Genomic DNA, 20,163 nt, shown 5'->3' with positions numbered 1-20,163 from the left:
TTGGTGTTAATAAATAGGTTACAAAAACCTACCTAACTTTTTAATCTATTTAAAAATAAAAACAAGTTTCTGTTTTCTGTACCATTTTATGCCAACTCTTGCCCTCCAGTGGGTGATAATAGTTGCCCTCCAGTGGGGTGGAGGACGTACAACCTGTTAGAATTATAGGATGCTCAGATTCTCCGTCTGTCTTGAATAGTTTATCATCTGGTAAATCTGGTAGGAGTGACCTGCTATCGGAGGTATTCATGTTATTGTGGAGAATGGGTGTAGTATTCTCTGAATACTATACGCTGCAACTCCCCAACGGGCTCGAGAGGCGAAGGTCGCCAAGCTGCACTTCTTCACACCCGCTCGCTTAACCCGGAAGCTGCACCAATGTTTCAGAGGAAACACCGTTCAACTGATGACCAAAGTCAGCCTGCAGACGCCCAGCCCGCCACAAGGAGTCAGCCCGCCACAAGGAGTCAGCCAGCCACAAGGAGTCAGCCCGCCACAAGGAGTCAGCCCGCCACAAGGAGTCAGCCCGCCACAAGGAGTCAGCCTGCAGGCGCCCAGCCCACCACAAGGAGTCAGCCCGCCACAAGGAGTCAGCCCGCCACAAGGAGTCAGCCCGCCACAAGGAGTCAGCCCGCCACAAGGAGTCAGCCCGCCACAAGGAGTCAGCCTGCAGGCGCCCAGCCCACCACAAGGAGTCAGCCCGCCACAAGGAGTCAGCCCGTCACAAGGAGTCAGCCCGCCACAAGGAGTCAGCCCGCCACAAGGAGTCAGCCCGCCACAAGGAGTCAGCCCGCCACAAGGAGTCAGCCCGCCACAAGGAGTCAGCCCGCCACAAGGAGTCAGCCCGCCACAAGGAGTCAGCCCGCCACAAGGAGTCAGCCCGCCACAAGGAGTCAGCCCGCCACAAGGAGTCAGCCCGCCACAAGGAGTCAGCCCGCCACAAGGAGTCAGCCCGCCACAAGGAGTCAGCCCGCCACAAGGAGTCAGCCCGCCACAAGGAGTCAGCCCGCCACAAGGAGTCAGCCCGCCACAAGGAGTCAGCCCGCCACAAGGAGTCAGCCCGCCACAAGGAGTCAGCCTACAGGCGCCCAGCCCACCACAAGGAGTCAGCCTGCCACAAGGAGTGGGATCGAACCCCAGGCTGTAGTGATGCCGCAACACTACGATGCAACGCCTCCCAGCACATTTGGGTGTGTAAGTGAATGTAATTGTCGACCAGTTAGCCAAAATAGTTTTGAAATTAGATATAATTGATATTAATGTTCCACTGGGTAGAGATGAAGCCAAATGTAAGATCAGAGCCATTCTGATAGATGTGTGTCGGAAGAGATGGGACTCTGAGCCCAAGGGCCGGTGTTTACATGCCCTCTACAGAAAGGTCAGTGGACCAAGGTTCAAAGGTCAGATTAGGAAGGAAGAGGTGGTGATTGTGTTTAGGACATTGAACTCATCATTACATCTGGTTAGCAGCGTGTGAATGGTTTGTGGGGTAGGCCGTCATTGTAAATAAGAATTTGTTCTTAACTAACTTGCCTAGTAAAATGAAGTTTAAATTAAAAATATATATTTTGAACAAGATTCCAGCAGGTTGTAAGGCCCTTGTATTGCCTGCCTTCTCACTCTTGTACACTAGGTGGCGCTAATGCACCGGGTAGTTTAGTCATGCAGAAGAATCATACCCGGAAGTACGGTGATGCAGTAACGCAGACAGTCGGCTTATTTACCTTTCTTCAAAACAGTCTAGCGAGCTAGTTACTGTTAAAATGACAACATATAGGATTTCTGCATGTATTGCCTTCGTTAAGATGGCTGGTTAGGTTTCAAATCGTTTAACGACCAGTAAATTGTTCAACTGACGTGAGTGACCTCGAGCTGATGTGAACGCAAAAGAACAACCATCAATAACATGTCGGCAGAATTCACTCTTCCCGGTTCTGACCGACCCGCAATGGACGAGGTAAGACACGGGACGGACGAATGCCCGTTAGCTAGCCAGCCAAATCTAATAACATTGTCCTAGCCCGAATGCCTCACATGACATGAATGGTACAAGCTTTGTCTCAAATCGGGTTGTGAACACTCCATTGCTGTAATTGCAAGACGATGCGTAACAGAGTTGCAGTAACAGCACAGACCGGTTATGCTCAGTCGTCTGAAAACTGATTTGATTGTAGTTGTTCATGTTACAAAGTATCAAGCTAGCGGTTTGTTTCCTTCTGCTGTTCAGTCAGTCTGTAGTCGCAACTTTGACACCATGCCACTGGGTGGGTCTTTTGAGGCAAGGCCAGTCTTATCTGGGTGGGTGCAGTCGTTTGTTCCTACCAAGCACTAACACAAACACACTGATCTAGGATCCGTTTTGCCTTAGGGTTACCTGGACAGGGAGGGTCTGAGGTCAGCATTCTTACTGTTAGATGCTTTGTGAAATACAGGCCCTGATTCCCTGATCAAAGTATTGGACACTCATATAGTCTACCACAGCAACACTCATATAGTCTACCACAGCAACACATATAGTCTACCACAGCAACACTCATATAGTCTACCACAGCAACACTCATATAGTCTACCACAACAACACTCATATAGTCTACCACAACAACACTCATATAGTCTACCACAGCAACACTCATATAGTCTACCACAACAACACTCATATAGTCTACCACAACAACACAGTCTACCACAGCAACACTCATATAGTCTACCACAGCAACACTCATATAGTCTACCACAGCAACACACTCATATAGTCTACCACAGCAACACACTCATATAGTCTACCACAGCAACACACTCATATAGTCTACCACAGCAACACTCATATAGTCTACCACAGCAACACTCATATAGTCTACCACAGCAACACTCATATAGTCTACCACAACAACACTCATATAGTCTACCACAACAACACTCATATAGTCTACCACAACAACACTCATATAGTCTACCACAGCAACACTCATATAGTCTACCACAGCAACACACTCATATAGTCTACCACAGCAACACTCATATAGTCTACCACAGCAACACTCATATAGTCTACCGCAACAACACTCGTATAGTCTACCGCAACAACACTCATATAGTCTACCACAACAACACTCATATAGTCTACCACAACAACACTCATATAGTCTACCACAGCAACAGTCATATAGTCTACCACAGCAACAGTCATATAGTCTACCACAGCAACACTCATATAGTCTACCACAGCAAACACTCATATAGTCTACCACAGCAAACACTCATATAGTCTACCACAGCAACACTCATATAGTCTACCGCAACAACACTCGTATAGTCTACCGCAACAACACTCGTATAGTCTACCGCAACAACACTCATATAGTCTACCACAACAACACTCATATAGTCTACCACAACAACACTCGTATATTCTACCACAACAACACTCATATAGTCTACCACAGCAACACTCATATAGTCTACCACAACAACACTCATATAGTCTACCACAACAACACTCATATAGTCTACCACAGCAACACTCATATAGTCTACCACAACAACACTCATATAGTCTACCACAGCAACACACGCGTATAGTCTACCACAGCAACACTCATATAGTCTACCACAACAACACTTGTATAGTCTACCACAGCAACACTCATATAGTCTACCACAACAACACTCATATAGACTACCACAACAACACTCGTATATTCTACCACAACAACACTCATATAGTCTACCACAACAACACACATATAGTCTACCACAGCAACACTCGTATAGTCTACAGCAACAACACTCGTATAGTCTACAGCAACAACACTCGTATAGTCTACCACAACAACACTCGTATAGTCTACAGCAACAACACTCGTATAGTCTACCACAACAACACTCATATAGTCTACCACAACAACACTCGTATATTCTACCACAACAACACTCATATAGTCTACCACAGCAACACTCATATAGTCTACCACAACAACACTCATATAGTCTACCACAACAACACTCATATAGTCTACCACAGCAACACTCATATAGTCTACCACAGCAACACACTCATATAGTCTACCACAACAACACTCATATAGTCTACCACAACAACACTCGTATATTCTACCACAACAACACTCATATAGTCTACCACAGCAACACTCATATAGTCTACCACAACAACACTCATATAGTCTACCACAGCAACACTCATATAGTCTACCACAACAACACTCGTATAGTCTACCACAACAACACTCATATAGTCTACCACAACAACACTCATATAGACTAACACAACAACACTCGTATATTCTACCACAACAACACTCATATAGTCTACCACAACAACACACATATAGTCTACCACAGCAACACTCGTATAGTCTACCACAACAACACTCGTATAGTCTACAGCAACAACACTCGTATAGTCTACAGCAACAACACTCGTATAGTCTACCACAACAACACTCGTATAGTCTACAGCAACAACACTCGTATAGTCTACAGCAACAACACTCGTATAGTCTACCGCAACAACACTCGTATAGTCTACCACAACAACACTCATATAGTCTACCACAGCAACACACTCGTATATTCTACCACAACAACACTCATATAGTCTACCACAGCAACACTCATATAGTCTACCACAACAACACTCATATAGTCTACCACAACAACACTCGTATAGTCTACCACAACAACACTCGTATAGTCTACCACAACAACACTCATATAGTCTACCAACAACAACACTCATATAGTCTACCACAACAACACTCGTATAGTCTACCACAACAACACTCGTATAGTCTACCGCAACAACACTCGTATAGTCTACCGCAACAACACTCGTATAGTCTACCACAACAACACTCGTATAGTCTACCGCAACAACACTCGTATAGTCTACCGCAACAACACTCGTATAGTCTACAGCAACAACACTCGTATAGTCTACAGCAACAACACTCGTATAGTCTACCACAACAACACTCATATAGTCTACCACAACAACACTCATATAGTCTACCGCAACAACACTCATATAGTCTACCGCAACAACACTCATATAGTCTACCACAGCAACACACTCGTATATTCTACCACAACAACACTCATATAGTCTACCACAGCAACACTGATATAGTCTACCACAACAACACTCATATAGTCTACCACAACAACACTCGTATAGTCTACCACAACAACACTCATATAGTCTACCGCAACAACAACACTCATATAGTCTACCGCAACAACAACACTCGTATAGTCTACCGCAACAACAACACTCGTATAGTCTACCGCAACAACAACACTCGTATAGTCTACCGCAACAACACTCGTATAGTCTACCGCAACAACACTCGTATAGTCTACCGCAACAGCAACACTCGTATAGTCTACCGCAACAGCAACACTCGTATAGTCTACCGCAACAGCAACACTCGTATAGTCTACCACAGCAACACTCGTATAGTCTACCACAGCAACACTCGTATAGTCTACCACAGCAACACTCATATAGTCTACCGCAGCAACACACTCATATAGTCTACCGCAACAACAACACTCGTATAGTCTACCGCAACAACAACACTCGTATAGTCTACCGCAACAACACACTCATATAGTCTACCACAGCAACACTCATATAGTCTACCACAACAACACTCATATAGTCTACCGCAACAACACACTCGTATAGTCTACCACAGCAACACTCATATAGTCTACCACAACAACACTCATATAGTCTACCACAACAACACACTCATATAGTCTACCACAACAACACACTCATATAGTCTACCACAGCAACACACTCGTATAGTCTACCGCAACAACACTCGTATAGTCTACCACAACAACACACTCGTATAGTCTACCGCAACAACACACTCATATAGTCTACCACAACAACACTCATATAGTCTACCACAACACACTCATATAGTCTACCACAACAACACTCATATAGTCTACCACAACAACACTCATATAGTCTACCACAACAACACTCATATAGTCTACAACAACAACACACTCATATAGTCTACAACAACAACACACTCATATAGTCTACCGCAACAACACACTCGTATAATCTACAACAACAACACTCATATAGTCTACCACAGCAACACTCATATAGTCTACCACAGCAACACTCATATAGTCTACCACAGCAACACTCGTATAGTCTACCACAACAACACTCGTATAGTCTACCACAACAACATGGGGCGGCAGGGTAGCCTGGTGGTTAGAGCGTTGGACTAGTAACCGAAAGGTTGCAAGTTCGAATCCCGAGCCGACAAGGTAAAAATCTGTCGTTCTGCCCCTGAACAGGCAGTTAACCCACTGTTCCTAGGCCGTCATTGAAAATAAGAATTTGTTCTTAACTGACTTGCCTAGTTAAATAAAGGTAAAATTTAAATAAAAAAAATCTACCACAGCAAAACAATAGTTCCCCTCTCCAGAACTAGTCAAGGCTGCCTTCTGCCCTTCATCCTCTTTTAGGATGATGTTAACAACCAGCCCAGCCCGTCCCACAGCCCCCCTGCATCAGGAGAAGCTGATCAAGAGGACCAAAGAGAACCAACCAAAACCTTTTCTCACGGTTGTCTGGACTGTGGGAAAGAGTTTTCCCGCCCATGTGACCTGGTGAGTTTGATGGGTTTTATTTGGCAGTTTAAAAAGAAGACATTTACACACAGTACATGAAACGTGACAGGACAACACAAAAACAACAAGTCAATGACTTAGACTTACAGTCAATGACCTACCCCTGTCAGGACAACACAAAACAACAAGTCAATGACTTAGACTTACAGTCAATGACCTACCCCTGTCAGGACAACACAATGAAGTGGCTGTAAGTCAATGACCTACCCCTGTCAGGACAACACAATGAAGTGGCTGTAAGTCAATGACCTACCCCTGTCAGGACAACACAATGAAGTGGCTGTAAGTCAGTGACCTAAGGTGAGACACCAGAGGGTACACACAGGGGAGAAGCCCTACCCCTGTCAGGACAACACAACCAAGTGACAGGACAACACAAAACAACTAATTAATAACTTATTCCCATTGTGTTCCACAAGGTGAGACACCAGAGGGTACACACAGGGGAGAAGCCCTACCCCTGTCAGGATAACACAAAACAACTCATTAATAACTTATTCCCATTGTGTTCCATAAGGTGAGACACCAGAGGGTACACACAGGGGAGAAGCCCTACCCCTGTCAGGATAACACAATGAAGTGACAGGACAACACAAAACAACTAATTAATAACTTATTTCCATTGTGTTCCATAAGGTGAGACACCGGAGAGTACACACAGGGGAGAAGCCCTACCCCTGTCCTGACTGTGGCAAGAGGTTCGCCCACTCAGGAGGCCTCCGAGAACACGAGAGGATACACTCCGGAGAGAAGCCTCACTCCTGCTCTGTGTGTGGGAAGAGCTTCACCCAGAAGGGAAGTCTTAGAGTCCACCTACGGACACACACGGGGGAGAGACCTTATTCTTGCGCCGTCTGTGGCAAGAGTTACACCCAAAATGAATTTTTGAAAGTGCACCAGCGAACACACACGGGAGAGAGGCCCTACTCCTGTTCTGTGTGTGGCAAGGGCTTTGCTCAGATAGGAAACCTGAAGAAACACCAACGGATTCACACCGGGGAGAAGCCTTACCAGTGCCTGGAGTGTGGAGCCAGTTTCACCCAGAAGGACAGCCTGAAGATGCATCAGAGGTCATTTATTTCATACTTGTTTTCATTTTGATCTCCCTGTTGTTTTACCGTAAAGTCAGTTTCCAAGTTTTAAATGCACTTTGAATAAAGAACGATTCGATTTTAGATCTCACACGGGAGAGAAACCCTGCGTCTGCCCCGAGTGCGGGAAGGGTTTCCGCGACAACGGGCACCTGAAAGTCCACTTGAGAGTGCATACAGGTGAGGTTGATTTTTAACGATCGAAGGACATCAGTGTCACAAAACTCTCGAGTTGTCCACAATGTGGTTATTTTAAATAAAACCTGAATCTTTATGCAGCTATTGACAGTATACATTACAGCACTGTCATTTGTCTGGGATACACATGGTAAAACAACGTCCAATGAAATGCTTACTTGCGGGTTCCATTTCAACAACAATAAGAAATAATGCGAACATGAAGTAAATGGCTCATTATTGTGGAGTGACACTGTCTTTCCCACCCACCCGCCCTTCCACCCATCCATCAGGGGAGAAGCCGTACTCCTGCCCCGACTGTGGGAGACGGTTCAGCCAGGCAGACGTCCTGAAGAGACACCAGATGGTGCACACAGGGGAGAAGCCGTACTTCTGCGCCCTGTGTGGGAGGAGGTTCGCCCAGCCTGCCACTCTGAAGTACCACCTCCGGACCCACGCGAGAGAGAACCAGACCGGAGGTGAGTTCAACAACACTTCCCTTTACAGCCGACGCGTTGCCACAGTAACAATTTCAGTTGGAACGATTTGAATGAACATTCCAGAATGTTACGGCGAAGCTGCAAATAGATCATTTTTCTATGTATTCAAACTGCAGATGCTAATCTTACTACGTGTAATAGAAAGACTGCATAGCAACATGTATTATTTGTATTATTATTTATTTGTATTATTATTGGTGGTGGCAGTTTAGACAGGAAACAGATACTCATGTTTACCTCACACTGCCTTCTGAGACTGTCGGCCACTTCACTGCCTTCTCGGCCTGTCGGCCACTTCACTGCCTTCTCGGCCTGTCGGCCACTTCACTGCCTTCTGAGACTGTCGGCCACTTCACTGCCTTCTCGGCCTGTTGGCCACTTCACTGCCTTCTCGGCCTGTCGGCCACTTCACTGCCTTCTCGGCCTGTCGGCCACTTCACTGCCTTCTCGGCCTGTCGGCCACTTCGCTGCCTTCTCGGCCTGTCGGCCACTTCGCTGTCTTCTCGGCCTGTCGGCCACTTCGCTGTCTTCTCGGCCTGTCGGCCACTTCGCTGTCTTCTCGGCCTGTCGGCCACTTCGCTGTCTTCTCGGCCTGTCGGCCACTTCTCTGTCTTTCGGCCTGTCGGCCACTTCACTGTCTTCTCGAGCCTGTCGGCCACTTCGCTGTCTTCTGAGACTGTCGGCCACTTCACTGTCTTCTGGACTGTCGGCCACTTCACTGCCTTCTGAGACTGTCGGCCACTTCACTGCGAGACTGTCGGCCACTTCACTGCCTTCTGAGACTGTCGGCCACTTCACTGCCTTCTGAGACTGTCGGCCACTTCACTGAGACACAAAACAAACAGAACGCTGTTGCTAGCATTTTAATGTTCACAAACCATTTCCCAGGGCCTCAATGCTGCCCAGTGTGTGGACAGGACCTCCCTACAGAGCAGGCTCTGAGAAAACACCTACAGGCACACATGGGGAGGTCTTCAGTCGGCCTGGGGACAGGAAGACGGGGAGGAGGAAGTTGGTGGTCTGATCAATTCTGATGGAGAGGACGTTGGCTGGGACCCTTCTCATCTTAGTAAGTGGAGGCAGGTTATTGTCCCTATTGGCTCCCTATTCCCTACGGCCACTTCACTTTACCCTAATGTACATCCCTAATGGCCCCTATTCCCTACGTAGTGCACTACTTTACCCTAATGTACATCCCTAATGGCCCCCTATTCCCCTGTAGTGCACTACTTTTCCCTGTCTTCTCCCTAATGGCCCCTATTCCCTTCTAGTGCACTATAGACCATCCATCCTTCCATCAAATGATAAACAGGAGAGAGTCCTGTCCATGACTCTGGTAGTCTCATTATAACCCATAATACCAACCTCTTCTACAGGAGTCCTGGTAGTCTCATTATAACCCATTTACCAACCTCTCTCTACAGGAGTCCTGGTAGTCTCATTATAACCCATAATACCAACACTCTACAGGAGTCCTGGTATTCTCATTATAACCCATAATACCAACCTCTCTCTACAGGAGTCCTGGTAGTCTCATTATAACCCATAATACCAACCTTCTCTACAGGAGTCCTGGTAGTCTCATTATAACCCATAATACCAACCTCTCTACAGGAGTCCTGGTTATTCTCATTATAACCCATAATACCCCTCTCTACAGGAGTCCTGGTAGTCTCATTATAACCCATAATACCAACCTCTATTCTACAGGAGTCCTGGTAGTCTCATTATAACCCATAATACCAACCTATTCTCTACAGGAGTCCTGGTAGTCTCATTATAACCCATAATACCCCCCTCTCTCTACAGGAGTCCTGGTAGTCTCATTATAACCCATAATACCAACCTCTCTCTACAGGAGTCCTGGTAGTCTCATTATAACCCATAATACCAACCTATCTCTACAGGAGTCCTGGTAGTCTCATTATAACCCATAATACCAACCTCTCTACAGGAGTCCTGGTAGTCTCATTATAACCCATAATACCAACCTATCTCTACAGGAGTCCTGGTAGTCATTATAACCCATAATACCAACCTATCTCTACAGGAGTCCATCAGTCTCATTATAACCCATAATACCAAGTCCTCTCTACAGGACTCCTGGTAGTCTCATTATAACCCATAATACCAACCTATCTCTACAGGAGTCCTGGTAGTCTCATTATAACCCATAATACCAACCTCTCTCTACAGGGGTCCTGGTAGTCTCATTATAACCCATAATACAAACCTCTCTCTACAGGAGTCCTGGTAGTCTCATTATAACCCATAATACCAACCTCTCTCTACAGGAGTCCTGGTAGTCTCATTATAACCCATAATACCAACCTCTCTCTACAGGAGTCCTGGTAGTCTCATTATAACCCATAATACCAACCTCTCTCTACAGGAGAGAGTCCTGTAGTCTCATTATAACCCATAATACCAACCTATCTCTACAGGAGAGAGTCCTGTAGTCTCATTATAACCCATAATACCAACCTCTCTCTACAGGAGTCCTGGTAGTCTCATTATAACCCATAATACCAACCTCTCTCTACAGGAGTCCTGGTAGTCTCATTATAACCCATAATACCAACCTCTCTCTACAGGAGTCATGGTAGTCTCATTATAACCCATAATACCAACCTCTCTCTACAGGAGTCCTGGTAGTCTCATTATAACCCATAATACCAACCTCTCTCTACAGGAGTCCTGGTAGTCTCATTATAACCCATAATACCAACCTCTCTCTACAGGAGTCCTGGTAGTCTCATTATAACCCATAATACCAACCTATCTCTACAGGAGTCCTGGTAGTCTCATTATAACCCATAATACCAACCTCTCTCTACAGGAGTCCTGGTAGTCTCATTATAACCCATAATACCAACCTCTCTCTACAGGAGTCCTGGTAGTCTCATTATAACCCATAATACCAACCTCTCTCTACAGGAGTCCTGGTAGTCTCATTATAACCCATAATACCAACCTCTCTCTACAGGAGTCCTGGTAGTCTCATTATAACCCATAATACCAACCTCTCTCTACAGGAGTCCTGGTAGTCTCATTATAACCCATAATACCAACCTCTCTCTACAGGAGTCCTGGTAGTCTCATTATAACCCATAATACCAACCTATCTCTACAGGAGTCCTGGTAGTCTCATTATAACCCATAATACCAACCTCTCTCTACAGGAGTCCTGGTAGTCTCATTATAACCCATAATACCAACCTCTCTCTACAGGAGTCCTGGTAGTCTCATTATAACCCATAATACCAACCTATCTCTACAGGAGTCCTGGTAGTCTCATTATAACCCATAATACCAACCTCTCTCTACAGGAGTCCTGGTAGTCTCATTATAACCCATAATACCAACCTCTCTCTACAGGAGTCCTGGTAGTCTCATTATAACCCATAATACCAACCTATCTCTACAGGAGTCCTGGTAGTCTCATTATAACCCATAATACCAACCTATCTCTACAGGAGTCCTGGTAGTCTCATTATAACCCATAATACCAACCTCTCTCTACAGGAGTCCTGGTAGTCTCATTATAACCCATAATACCAACCTATCTCTACAGGAGTCCTGGTAGTCTCATTATAACCCATAATACCAACCTCTCTCTACAGGAGTCCTGGTAGTCTCATTATAACCCATAATACCAACCTCTCTCTACAGGAGAGAGTCCTGAAGTCTCATTATAACCCATAATACCAACCTATCTCCACAGGAGAGAGTCCTGTAGTCTCATTATAACCCATAATACCAACCTCTCTCCACAGGAGAGAGTCCTGTCCGTGGCTCCGGTAGTGAAGAAAGTCCTGCTACATCAGACATCAACAAGGTGGGAGAAAATTAGCTTTATACATGTTACTGTAAACTAATGTAATCTATTTCAGGGGCCAAATGTATCAAGCATCTCAGAGTAGGAGTGCTGATCAGAGATCAGTTTTGCATTTTAGATTATAAATAATGGACAAGGGGGGACCTGATCCTATGTCAGCTCTCCTATTGGATCTGAACAACATTATATGTACAAGGGGACCTGTTCCTAGATCAGCTCTCCTATTGGATCTGAACAACATCACCTGATCTTAGATCAGCTCTCCTATTGGATCTGAACAACATCACCTGATCCTAGATCAGCTCTCCTATTGGATCTGATCTGAACAACATCACATGTACAAGGGGACCTGTTCCTAGATCAGCTCTCCTATTGGATCTGATCTGAACAACATCACATGTACAAGGGGACCTGTTCCTAGATCAGCTCTCCTATTGGATCTGAACAACATCACCTGATCCTAGATCAGCTCTCCTATTGGATCTGAACAACATCACATGTACAAGGGGACCTGTTCCTAGATCAGCTCTCCTCTTCTGAGCTGCTTTATTAACACAGACCCTGATCTTCAGAGGAAATATTACTTCCTGTATTATTGATCACTGTTTTCATTCTAGAATCCTGGTGACCAATCCGGATCCGGATCGTCACCTGACGACAGAGAGGCCTTCAGTCAGACACTGGGTCCTGACGACAGAGAGGCCTTCAGTCAGACACTGGGTCCTGACGACAGAGAGGCCTTCAGTCAGACACTGGGTCCTGACGACAGAGAGGCCTTCAGTCAGACACTGGGTCCTGACGACAGAGAGGCCTTCAGTCAGACACTGGGTCCTGACGACAGAGAGGCCTTCAGTCAGACACTGGGTCCTGACGACAGAGAGGCCTTCAGTCAGACACTGGGAGGCCTTCAGTCAGACACTGGGTCCTGACGACAGAGAGGCCTTCAGTCAGACACTGGGTCCTGACGACAGAGAGGCCTTCAGTCAGACACTGGGTCCTGACGACAGAGAGGCCTTCAGTCAGACACTGGGTCCTGACGACAGAGAGGCCTTCAGTCAGACACTGGGGATAAACATTAAAGTAGTGGAGGAAGATGAGCTGGAGGACTTGAGTCAAACTGTTGGGATGACGGTTAAAGAAGAAGAGGAAGAGGTGGAGCTGGAGGACTTGAGTCAAACTGTTGGGGTGATTGTTAAAGAAGAAGAGGATGATGAGGAAGTCAGCAGATTCATTCAGTCCACAGTAGAAGAAGTGGACTGGGAGGCTGTTGAACTTGGTAAGTAGAGGGAAGGGAGGCTGTTGAAACATGAAGTAATGAGGACTTACCAAATCTGTGTCCCAAATGGCATCCTATCCCCTACTTTAGACCAGAGTTCAATAGGGAATAGGGTGCCATCCTACCCCCTACTTTAGACCAGAGTTCTATGGGGAATAGGGTGCCATACTATCCCCTACTTTAGACCAGAGCTCAATAGGGAATAGGGTGCCATCCTACCCCCTACTTTAGACCAGAGCTCAATAGGAAATAGGGTGCCATCCTATCCCCTACTTTAGACCAGAGCTCAATAGGGAATAGGGTGCCATCCTACCCCCTACTTTAGACCAGAGTTCAATAGGGAATAGGGTGCCATCCTATCCCCTACTTTAGACCAGAGTTCTATGGGGAATAGGGTGCCATCCTATCCCCTACTTTAGACCAGAGCTCAATAGACCAGGAATAGGGTGCCATCCTACCCCCTACTTTAGACCAGAGTTCAATAGGGAATAGGGTGCCATCCTATCCCCTACTTTAGACCAGAGTTCTATGGGGAATAGGGTGCCATCCTATCCCCTACTTTAGACCAGAGCTCAATAGGGAATAGGGTGCCATCCTATCCCCTACTTTAGACCAGAGCTCAATAGGGAATAGGGTGCCATACTATCCCCTACTTTAGACCAGAGTTCTATGGGGAATAGGGTGCCATACTATCCCCTACTTTAGACCAGAGTTCTATGGGGAATAGGGTGCCATACTATCCCCTACTTTAGACCAGAGTTCTATGGGGAATAGGGTGCCATACTATCCCCTACTTTAGACCAGAGTTCTATGGGGAATAGGGTGCCATACTATCCCCTACTTTAGACCAGAGTTCTATGGGGAATAGGGTGCCATACTATCCCCTACTTTAGACCAGAGTTCTATGGGGAATAGGGTGCCATCCTATCCCCTACTTTAGACCAGAGCTCAATAGGGAATAGGGTGCCATCCTATCCCCTACTTTAGACCAGAGCTCAGAATAGGGTGCCATCCTATCCCCTACTTTAGACCAGAGTTCTATGGGGAATAGGGTGCCATCCTATCCCCTACTTTAGACCAGAGTTCTATGGGGAATAGGGTGCCATCCTATCCCCTACTTTAGACCAGAGTTCTATGGGGAATAGGGTGCCATCTGGGTAACATCTCATATCTTAAAGGTTGCGTTGTGTATTTCCCATATTATGTTCTATATGTAACCTGTACTTACTGTTCCCATAGGAGAGAGTCCTACCCACTGCTCAGACCGTGAGGAGAGACCTCCCCAGCAGGAGAATCACACAGCTAACCACCATCATCACCACACAGAGAACACAAGCCTCACTCCTGCTCCGACTCTATTTGAAGGACCTGATCAAAGCCATTGATTAGGAAATAATTAGGTTCATGATATCATTTAGTTACTGTACCCTATTACAGATATGTATGTTTAATTAATTGCCTTTGATTGAATAAATCATGGTTGCAACAACCTGCTTCTCTGCTCCGTCAAGCATTAGAAACTGGGTGGTTTGAGCCCTGAATACCGATTGGCTGACAGGAGTGGTATATCAGAACATATACCACAGGTATGACAAAACATAGATTTTTACTGCTCAAATTACGTTGGTAACCAGTTTATAATAGCAATAAGGCACCTCGGGGGTTGTGGTATATGGCCAATATACCACAGCTAATAACTATCCAGGCACTCCGTCGTTGCTCCATGCATAAGAACAGTATTTAACCGTGGTAAATATCCAGGCACTCCGTCGTTGCTCCATGCATAAGAACAGTATTTAACCGTGGTAAATATCCAGGCACTCCGTCGTTGCTCCATGCATAAGAACAGTATTTAACCGTGGTAAATATCCAGGCACTCCGTCGTTGCTCCATGCATAAGAACAGTATTTAACCGTGGTAAATTAATAATAACTATCCAATATACCACAGCTAATAACTATCCAGGCACTCCGTCATTGCTCCGTGCATAAGAACAGTATTTAACCGTGGTAAACTTGCCATATACCACACCCCTTCGGACTTTATTTCTTAAATAGACCGTTCAATCTTAATTCTAGGGTGACCAGACGTCCCCGATTTTGGTGGCCAGTACCCGGATATAACTGTCCCAGAAAATGTCTCTGATTAGGCTTCAGAAAGAAAAAGTTAAATTGACTCTTGATATTTCCATTAAAAAGAATGGCTGTCCCATCCCTGTCCCAAGCTCGTTTGCTCCCGCAGCTTTGCCACCGGCTTTTATGACGACGTTTATTCAGTGATACATAAACCACCATATGAACAGCCATGTCCAGATTTTGGTGACAGTTTTTCACGAGAATATTCTAAAATCGTAATAAAAACAATATGCAATTTCAGAGATTCCTTTCGGAAAAGTAGGCGCCGGACATCACGACAGGGAATTTGACGGACATTTTAGAAATGTAACGGACATTCATATGCATTCAGACCTAACCTGGCGCAGCCAGCGCCATCAATAAACGAGGGATGTTGGGAGCCCCATTTATATGTTCTTAAAAACAGCCAATAACAAATTACAAAAACACTATTCCCTGTGTTTTGTTTTGTAGCATAGGCAAAACTTTATATATATAAAAAGACTACTTTCCTAAAACATGAATTGTCCTCCTGTCGTGGTGACTAGTACCTCCCAGACGTCCTACTGGGTCCACTGCCGCGCGGATGTTCTTCTCTTGACCGCAGTATGGAAGGCCGCGGTATGAGCCTCTTTCCTGGTGAGGGGGGCCTCTCGGTCTTCCTACCCGAGGCTGAGTTAGCAATGGAGCCCTGGGCTTCACTTTATCAACCGGGTCACCCCTCTTGATACATCTCTGCTTGCCACAGAGGTTAGTTCACTCCTTCCTACTGGAAACATTTCACCGGGTAGTTGGTGACACGGTATACTACCCGTCAGCGGGGGTTATTTCTGTGTACAACATCAACGAGTAATCCGATATTTATGTATAGTCTGTTCGGCGCTATTTTAGCGTGGTCCAGTTCTTACTGCGTGTTATCTCGTATTTCCCTCAGGATACGGTCAGCCGTGGGGTTATACTAGGTTATTTGTACGGATACGTTCAGCCGTGGGGTTATACTAGGTTATTTGTACGGATACGTTCAGCCGTGGGGTTATACTAGGTTATTTGTACGGATACGTTCAGCCGTGGGGTTATACTAGGTTATTTGTACGGATACGTTCAGCCGTGGGTTATACTAGGTTATTTGTACGGATACGTTCAGCCGTGGGGTTATACTAGGTTATTTGTACGGATACGTTCAGGTTATACTAGGTTATTTGTACGGATACGTTCAGCCGTGGGGTTATACTAGGTTATTTGTACGGATACGTTCAGCCGTGGGGTTATACTAGGTTATTTGTACGGATACGTTCAGCCGTGGGGTTATACTAGGTTATTTGTACGGATACGTTCAGCCGTGGGGTTATACTAGGTTATTTGTACGGATACGTTCAGCCGTGGGGTTATACTAGGTTATTTGTACGGATACGTTCAGCCGTGGGGTTATACTAGGTTATTTTGTACGGATACGTTCAGCCGTGGGGTTATACTAGGTTATTTGTACGGATACGTTCAGCCGTGGGGTTATACTAGGTTATTTGTACGGATACGTTCAGCCGTGGGGTTATACTAGGTTATTTGTACGGATACGTTCAGCCGTGGGGTTATACTAGGTTATTTGTACGGATACGTTCAGCCGTGGGGTTATACTAGGTTATTTGTACGGATACGTTCAGCCGTGGGGTTATACGTAGCCGTGGGGTTATACTAGGTTATTTGTACGGATACGTTCAGCCGTGGGGTTATACTAGGTTATTTGTACGGATACGTTCAGCCGTGGGGTTATACTAGGTTATTTGTACGGATACGTTCAGCCGTGGGGTTATACTAGGTTATTTGTACGGATACGTTCAGCCGTGGGGTTATACTAGGTTATTTGTACGGATACGTTCAGCCGTGGGGTTATACTAGGTTATTTGTACGGATACGTTCAGCCGTGGGGTTATACTAGGTTATTTGTACGGATACGTTCAGCCGTGGGGTTATACTAGGTTATTTGTACGGATACGTTCAGCCGTGGGGTTATACTAGGTTATTTGTACGGATACGTTCAGCCGTGGGGTTATACTAGGTTATTTGTACGGATACGTTCAGCCGTGGGGTTATACTAGGTTATTTGTACGGATACGTTCAGCCGTGGGGTTATACTAGGTTATTTGTACGGATACGTTCAGCCGTGGGGTTATACTAGGTTATTTGTACGGATACGTTCAGCCGTGGGGTTATACTAGGTTATTTGTACGGATACGTTCAGCCGTGGGGTTATACTAGGTTATTTGTACGGATACGTTCAGCCGTGGGGTTATACTAGGTTATTTGTACGGATACGTTCAGCCGTGGGGTTATACTAGGTTATTTGTACGGATACGTTCAGCCGTGGGGTTATACTAGGTTATTTGTACGGATACGTTCAGCCGTGGGGTTATACTAGGTTATTTGTACGGATACGTTCAGCCGTGGGGTTATACTAGGTTATTTGTACGGATACGTTCAGCCGTGGGGTTATACTAGGTTATTTGTACGGATACGTTCAGCCGTGGGGTTATACTAGGTTATTTGTACGGATACGTTCAGCCGTGGGGTTATACTAGGTTATTTGTACGGATACGTTCAGCCGTGGGGTTATACTAGGTTATTTGTACGGATACGTTCAGCCGTGGGGTTATACTAGGTTATTTGTACGGATACGTTCAGCCGTGGGGTTATACTAGGTTATTTGTACGGATACGTTCAGCCGTGGGGTTATACTAGGTTATTTGTACGCGCGTGGCATAGTCTCAGACAACACACTCACCGGCGAGTCACACTCGCCAAATCCCGGTTATAGGTTTTCAGCTAAAACAAATTTATTGAAATAAATTCTTAACTGAAAGCAGGGGTTCAAGCACTTCATCTGAGTAAGGACAAACTACAGCCTACTCAGTGCTCTCCACACAGTCACCCTCGAGCTCCCCTGTGGTTTCCTGCTGGAGCCCACAATATGGACTGGCTGCAGGACACCTAAGGTGAAGCCCCTAAACCTGTAGTTGTTATAATGCTACTCTTCTTCTTCAGCACTTTATTCAACAAATCATTTAACTAGTTAATGAAACCCAGTAACACTTCTCTTTTAGTTCCACAGTTTCACAACTGCTGGAATTTATATATATATTTTAATTTTTTATATTGCAATTACAATTCAGTAGCTTCTAACAATAGTAATTAAGTTCTGTTCTCACCTCAAGAGACTTCTAACAATAGTTATTGAGTTCTGTTCTCACCTCAAGAGACTTCTAACAATAGTAATTGAGTTCTGTTCTCACCTCAAGAGACTTCTAACAATAGTAATTAAGTTCTGTTCTTACCTCAAGAGACTTCTAACAATAGTAATTAAGTTCTGTTCTCACCTCAAGAGACTTCTAACAATAGTTCTGTTCTCACCTCAAGAGACTTCTAACAATAGTAATTGAGTTCTGTTCTTACCTCAAGAGTCTTCTAACTTTTAACAATAGTAATTGAGTTCTGTTCTTACCTCAATAGATTTCTAACATCTAATACATCAGTCAGCTCCTGATCTGTGTTCCCCAGAATCTCCGCTCCTCTCCCCATCTTTTACATTGGTTTTTATACTCCTGAATTCCCCAAAGCCCATATGCCTCTTTTGACTACAGCCACACAAGACATCCTCAACCTGACACGTGACATTTAAAGCAACGTTCCGTAACACATAGTTTCCTTTACACGTGACATCGACACAGAGTCAGATAAACACAGTGGTTCCTTTACACGTCTAACGTCTACACAGAGTCAGATAAACACAGTGGTTCCTTTACACGTCTAATGTCTACACAGAGTCAGATAAACACAGTGGTTCCTTTACACGTGACAGTGGTTCCACAGAGTAGGATAAACACAGTGGTTCCTTTACACGTCTAACGTCTACACAGAGTCAGATAAACACAGTGGTTCCTTTACACGTCTAACGTCTACACAGAGTCAGATAAAAACAGTGGTTCCTTCGCAGGTGATGACAATCCGTGATGTCATCTGCTTCGTGTCTCACGTGCCATCAGGCAACTCTACCAACTCCATCCCAGCGTTGAGATCTTACAGGGTGTGGCCATAAATAAACCTCCGCCCTCTAGCAGTGGATCATCTGCATAGTCTACCTGCACCAATCAGGTGGAGGGAGGAGTCACCAGGTCCTCTTCTTTGTCTCAGTGTTACCATGACACTGACTGGAGGGAGGAGTCACCAGGTCCTCTTCCCTGTCTCAGTGTTACCATGACTCTGTCTGGAGACTGGAGGGAGGGAGGAGTCACCAGGTCCTCTTCTTTGTCTCAGTGTTACCATGACTCTGTCTGGAGACTGGAGGGAGGAGTCACCAGGTCCTCTTCTTTGTCTCAGTGTTACCATGACTCTGTCTGGAGACTGGAGGATGAAGTCACCAGGTCCTCTTCCTTGACTCAGTGTTACCATGACACTGTCTGGAGACTGGAGGGAGGAGTCACCAGGTTCT

The 20,163-nt window shown here is 45.4% G+C and overlaps 1 protein-coding gene across 1 annotated transcript; it reads left to right on the top strand.

Annotated features, from left to right (window-relative positions):
* Positions 1-263: 263 nt before the first annotated feature.
* Positions 264-13,222, top strand: LOC124025682 (gastrula zinc finger protein XlCGF57.1-like). The gene is made up of 9 exons (XM_046339023.1): positions 264-325; positions 1,028-1,190; positions 6,523-6,666; positions 7,324-7,757; positions 7,864-7,958; positions 8,249-8,434; positions 9,344-9,466; positions 12,232-12,293; positions 12,911-13,222. The coding sequence occupies exons 1-9, from the start codon at positions 264-266 to the stop codon at positions 13,220-13,222; spliced, it is 1,581 nt and encodes a 526-aa protein (XP_046194979.1).
* Positions 13,223-20,163: the final 6,941 nt, after the last annotated feature.

Source organism: Oncorhynchus gorbuscha, unplaced genomic scaffold (assembly GCF_021184085.1).
Source record: "Oncorhynchus gorbuscha isolate QuinsamMale2020 ecotype Even-year unplaced genomic scaffold, OgorEven_v1.0 Un_scaffold_2341, whole genome shotgun sequence".
NCBI classification, from domain to species: Eukaryota; Metazoa; Chordata; class Actinopteri; order Salmoniformes; family Salmonidae; genus Oncorhynchus; species Oncorhynchus gorbuscha.
The sequence above is the reverse complement of the archived record's forward strand: the minus strand, read 5'-3'. Positions and strand labels throughout refer to the sequence as shown.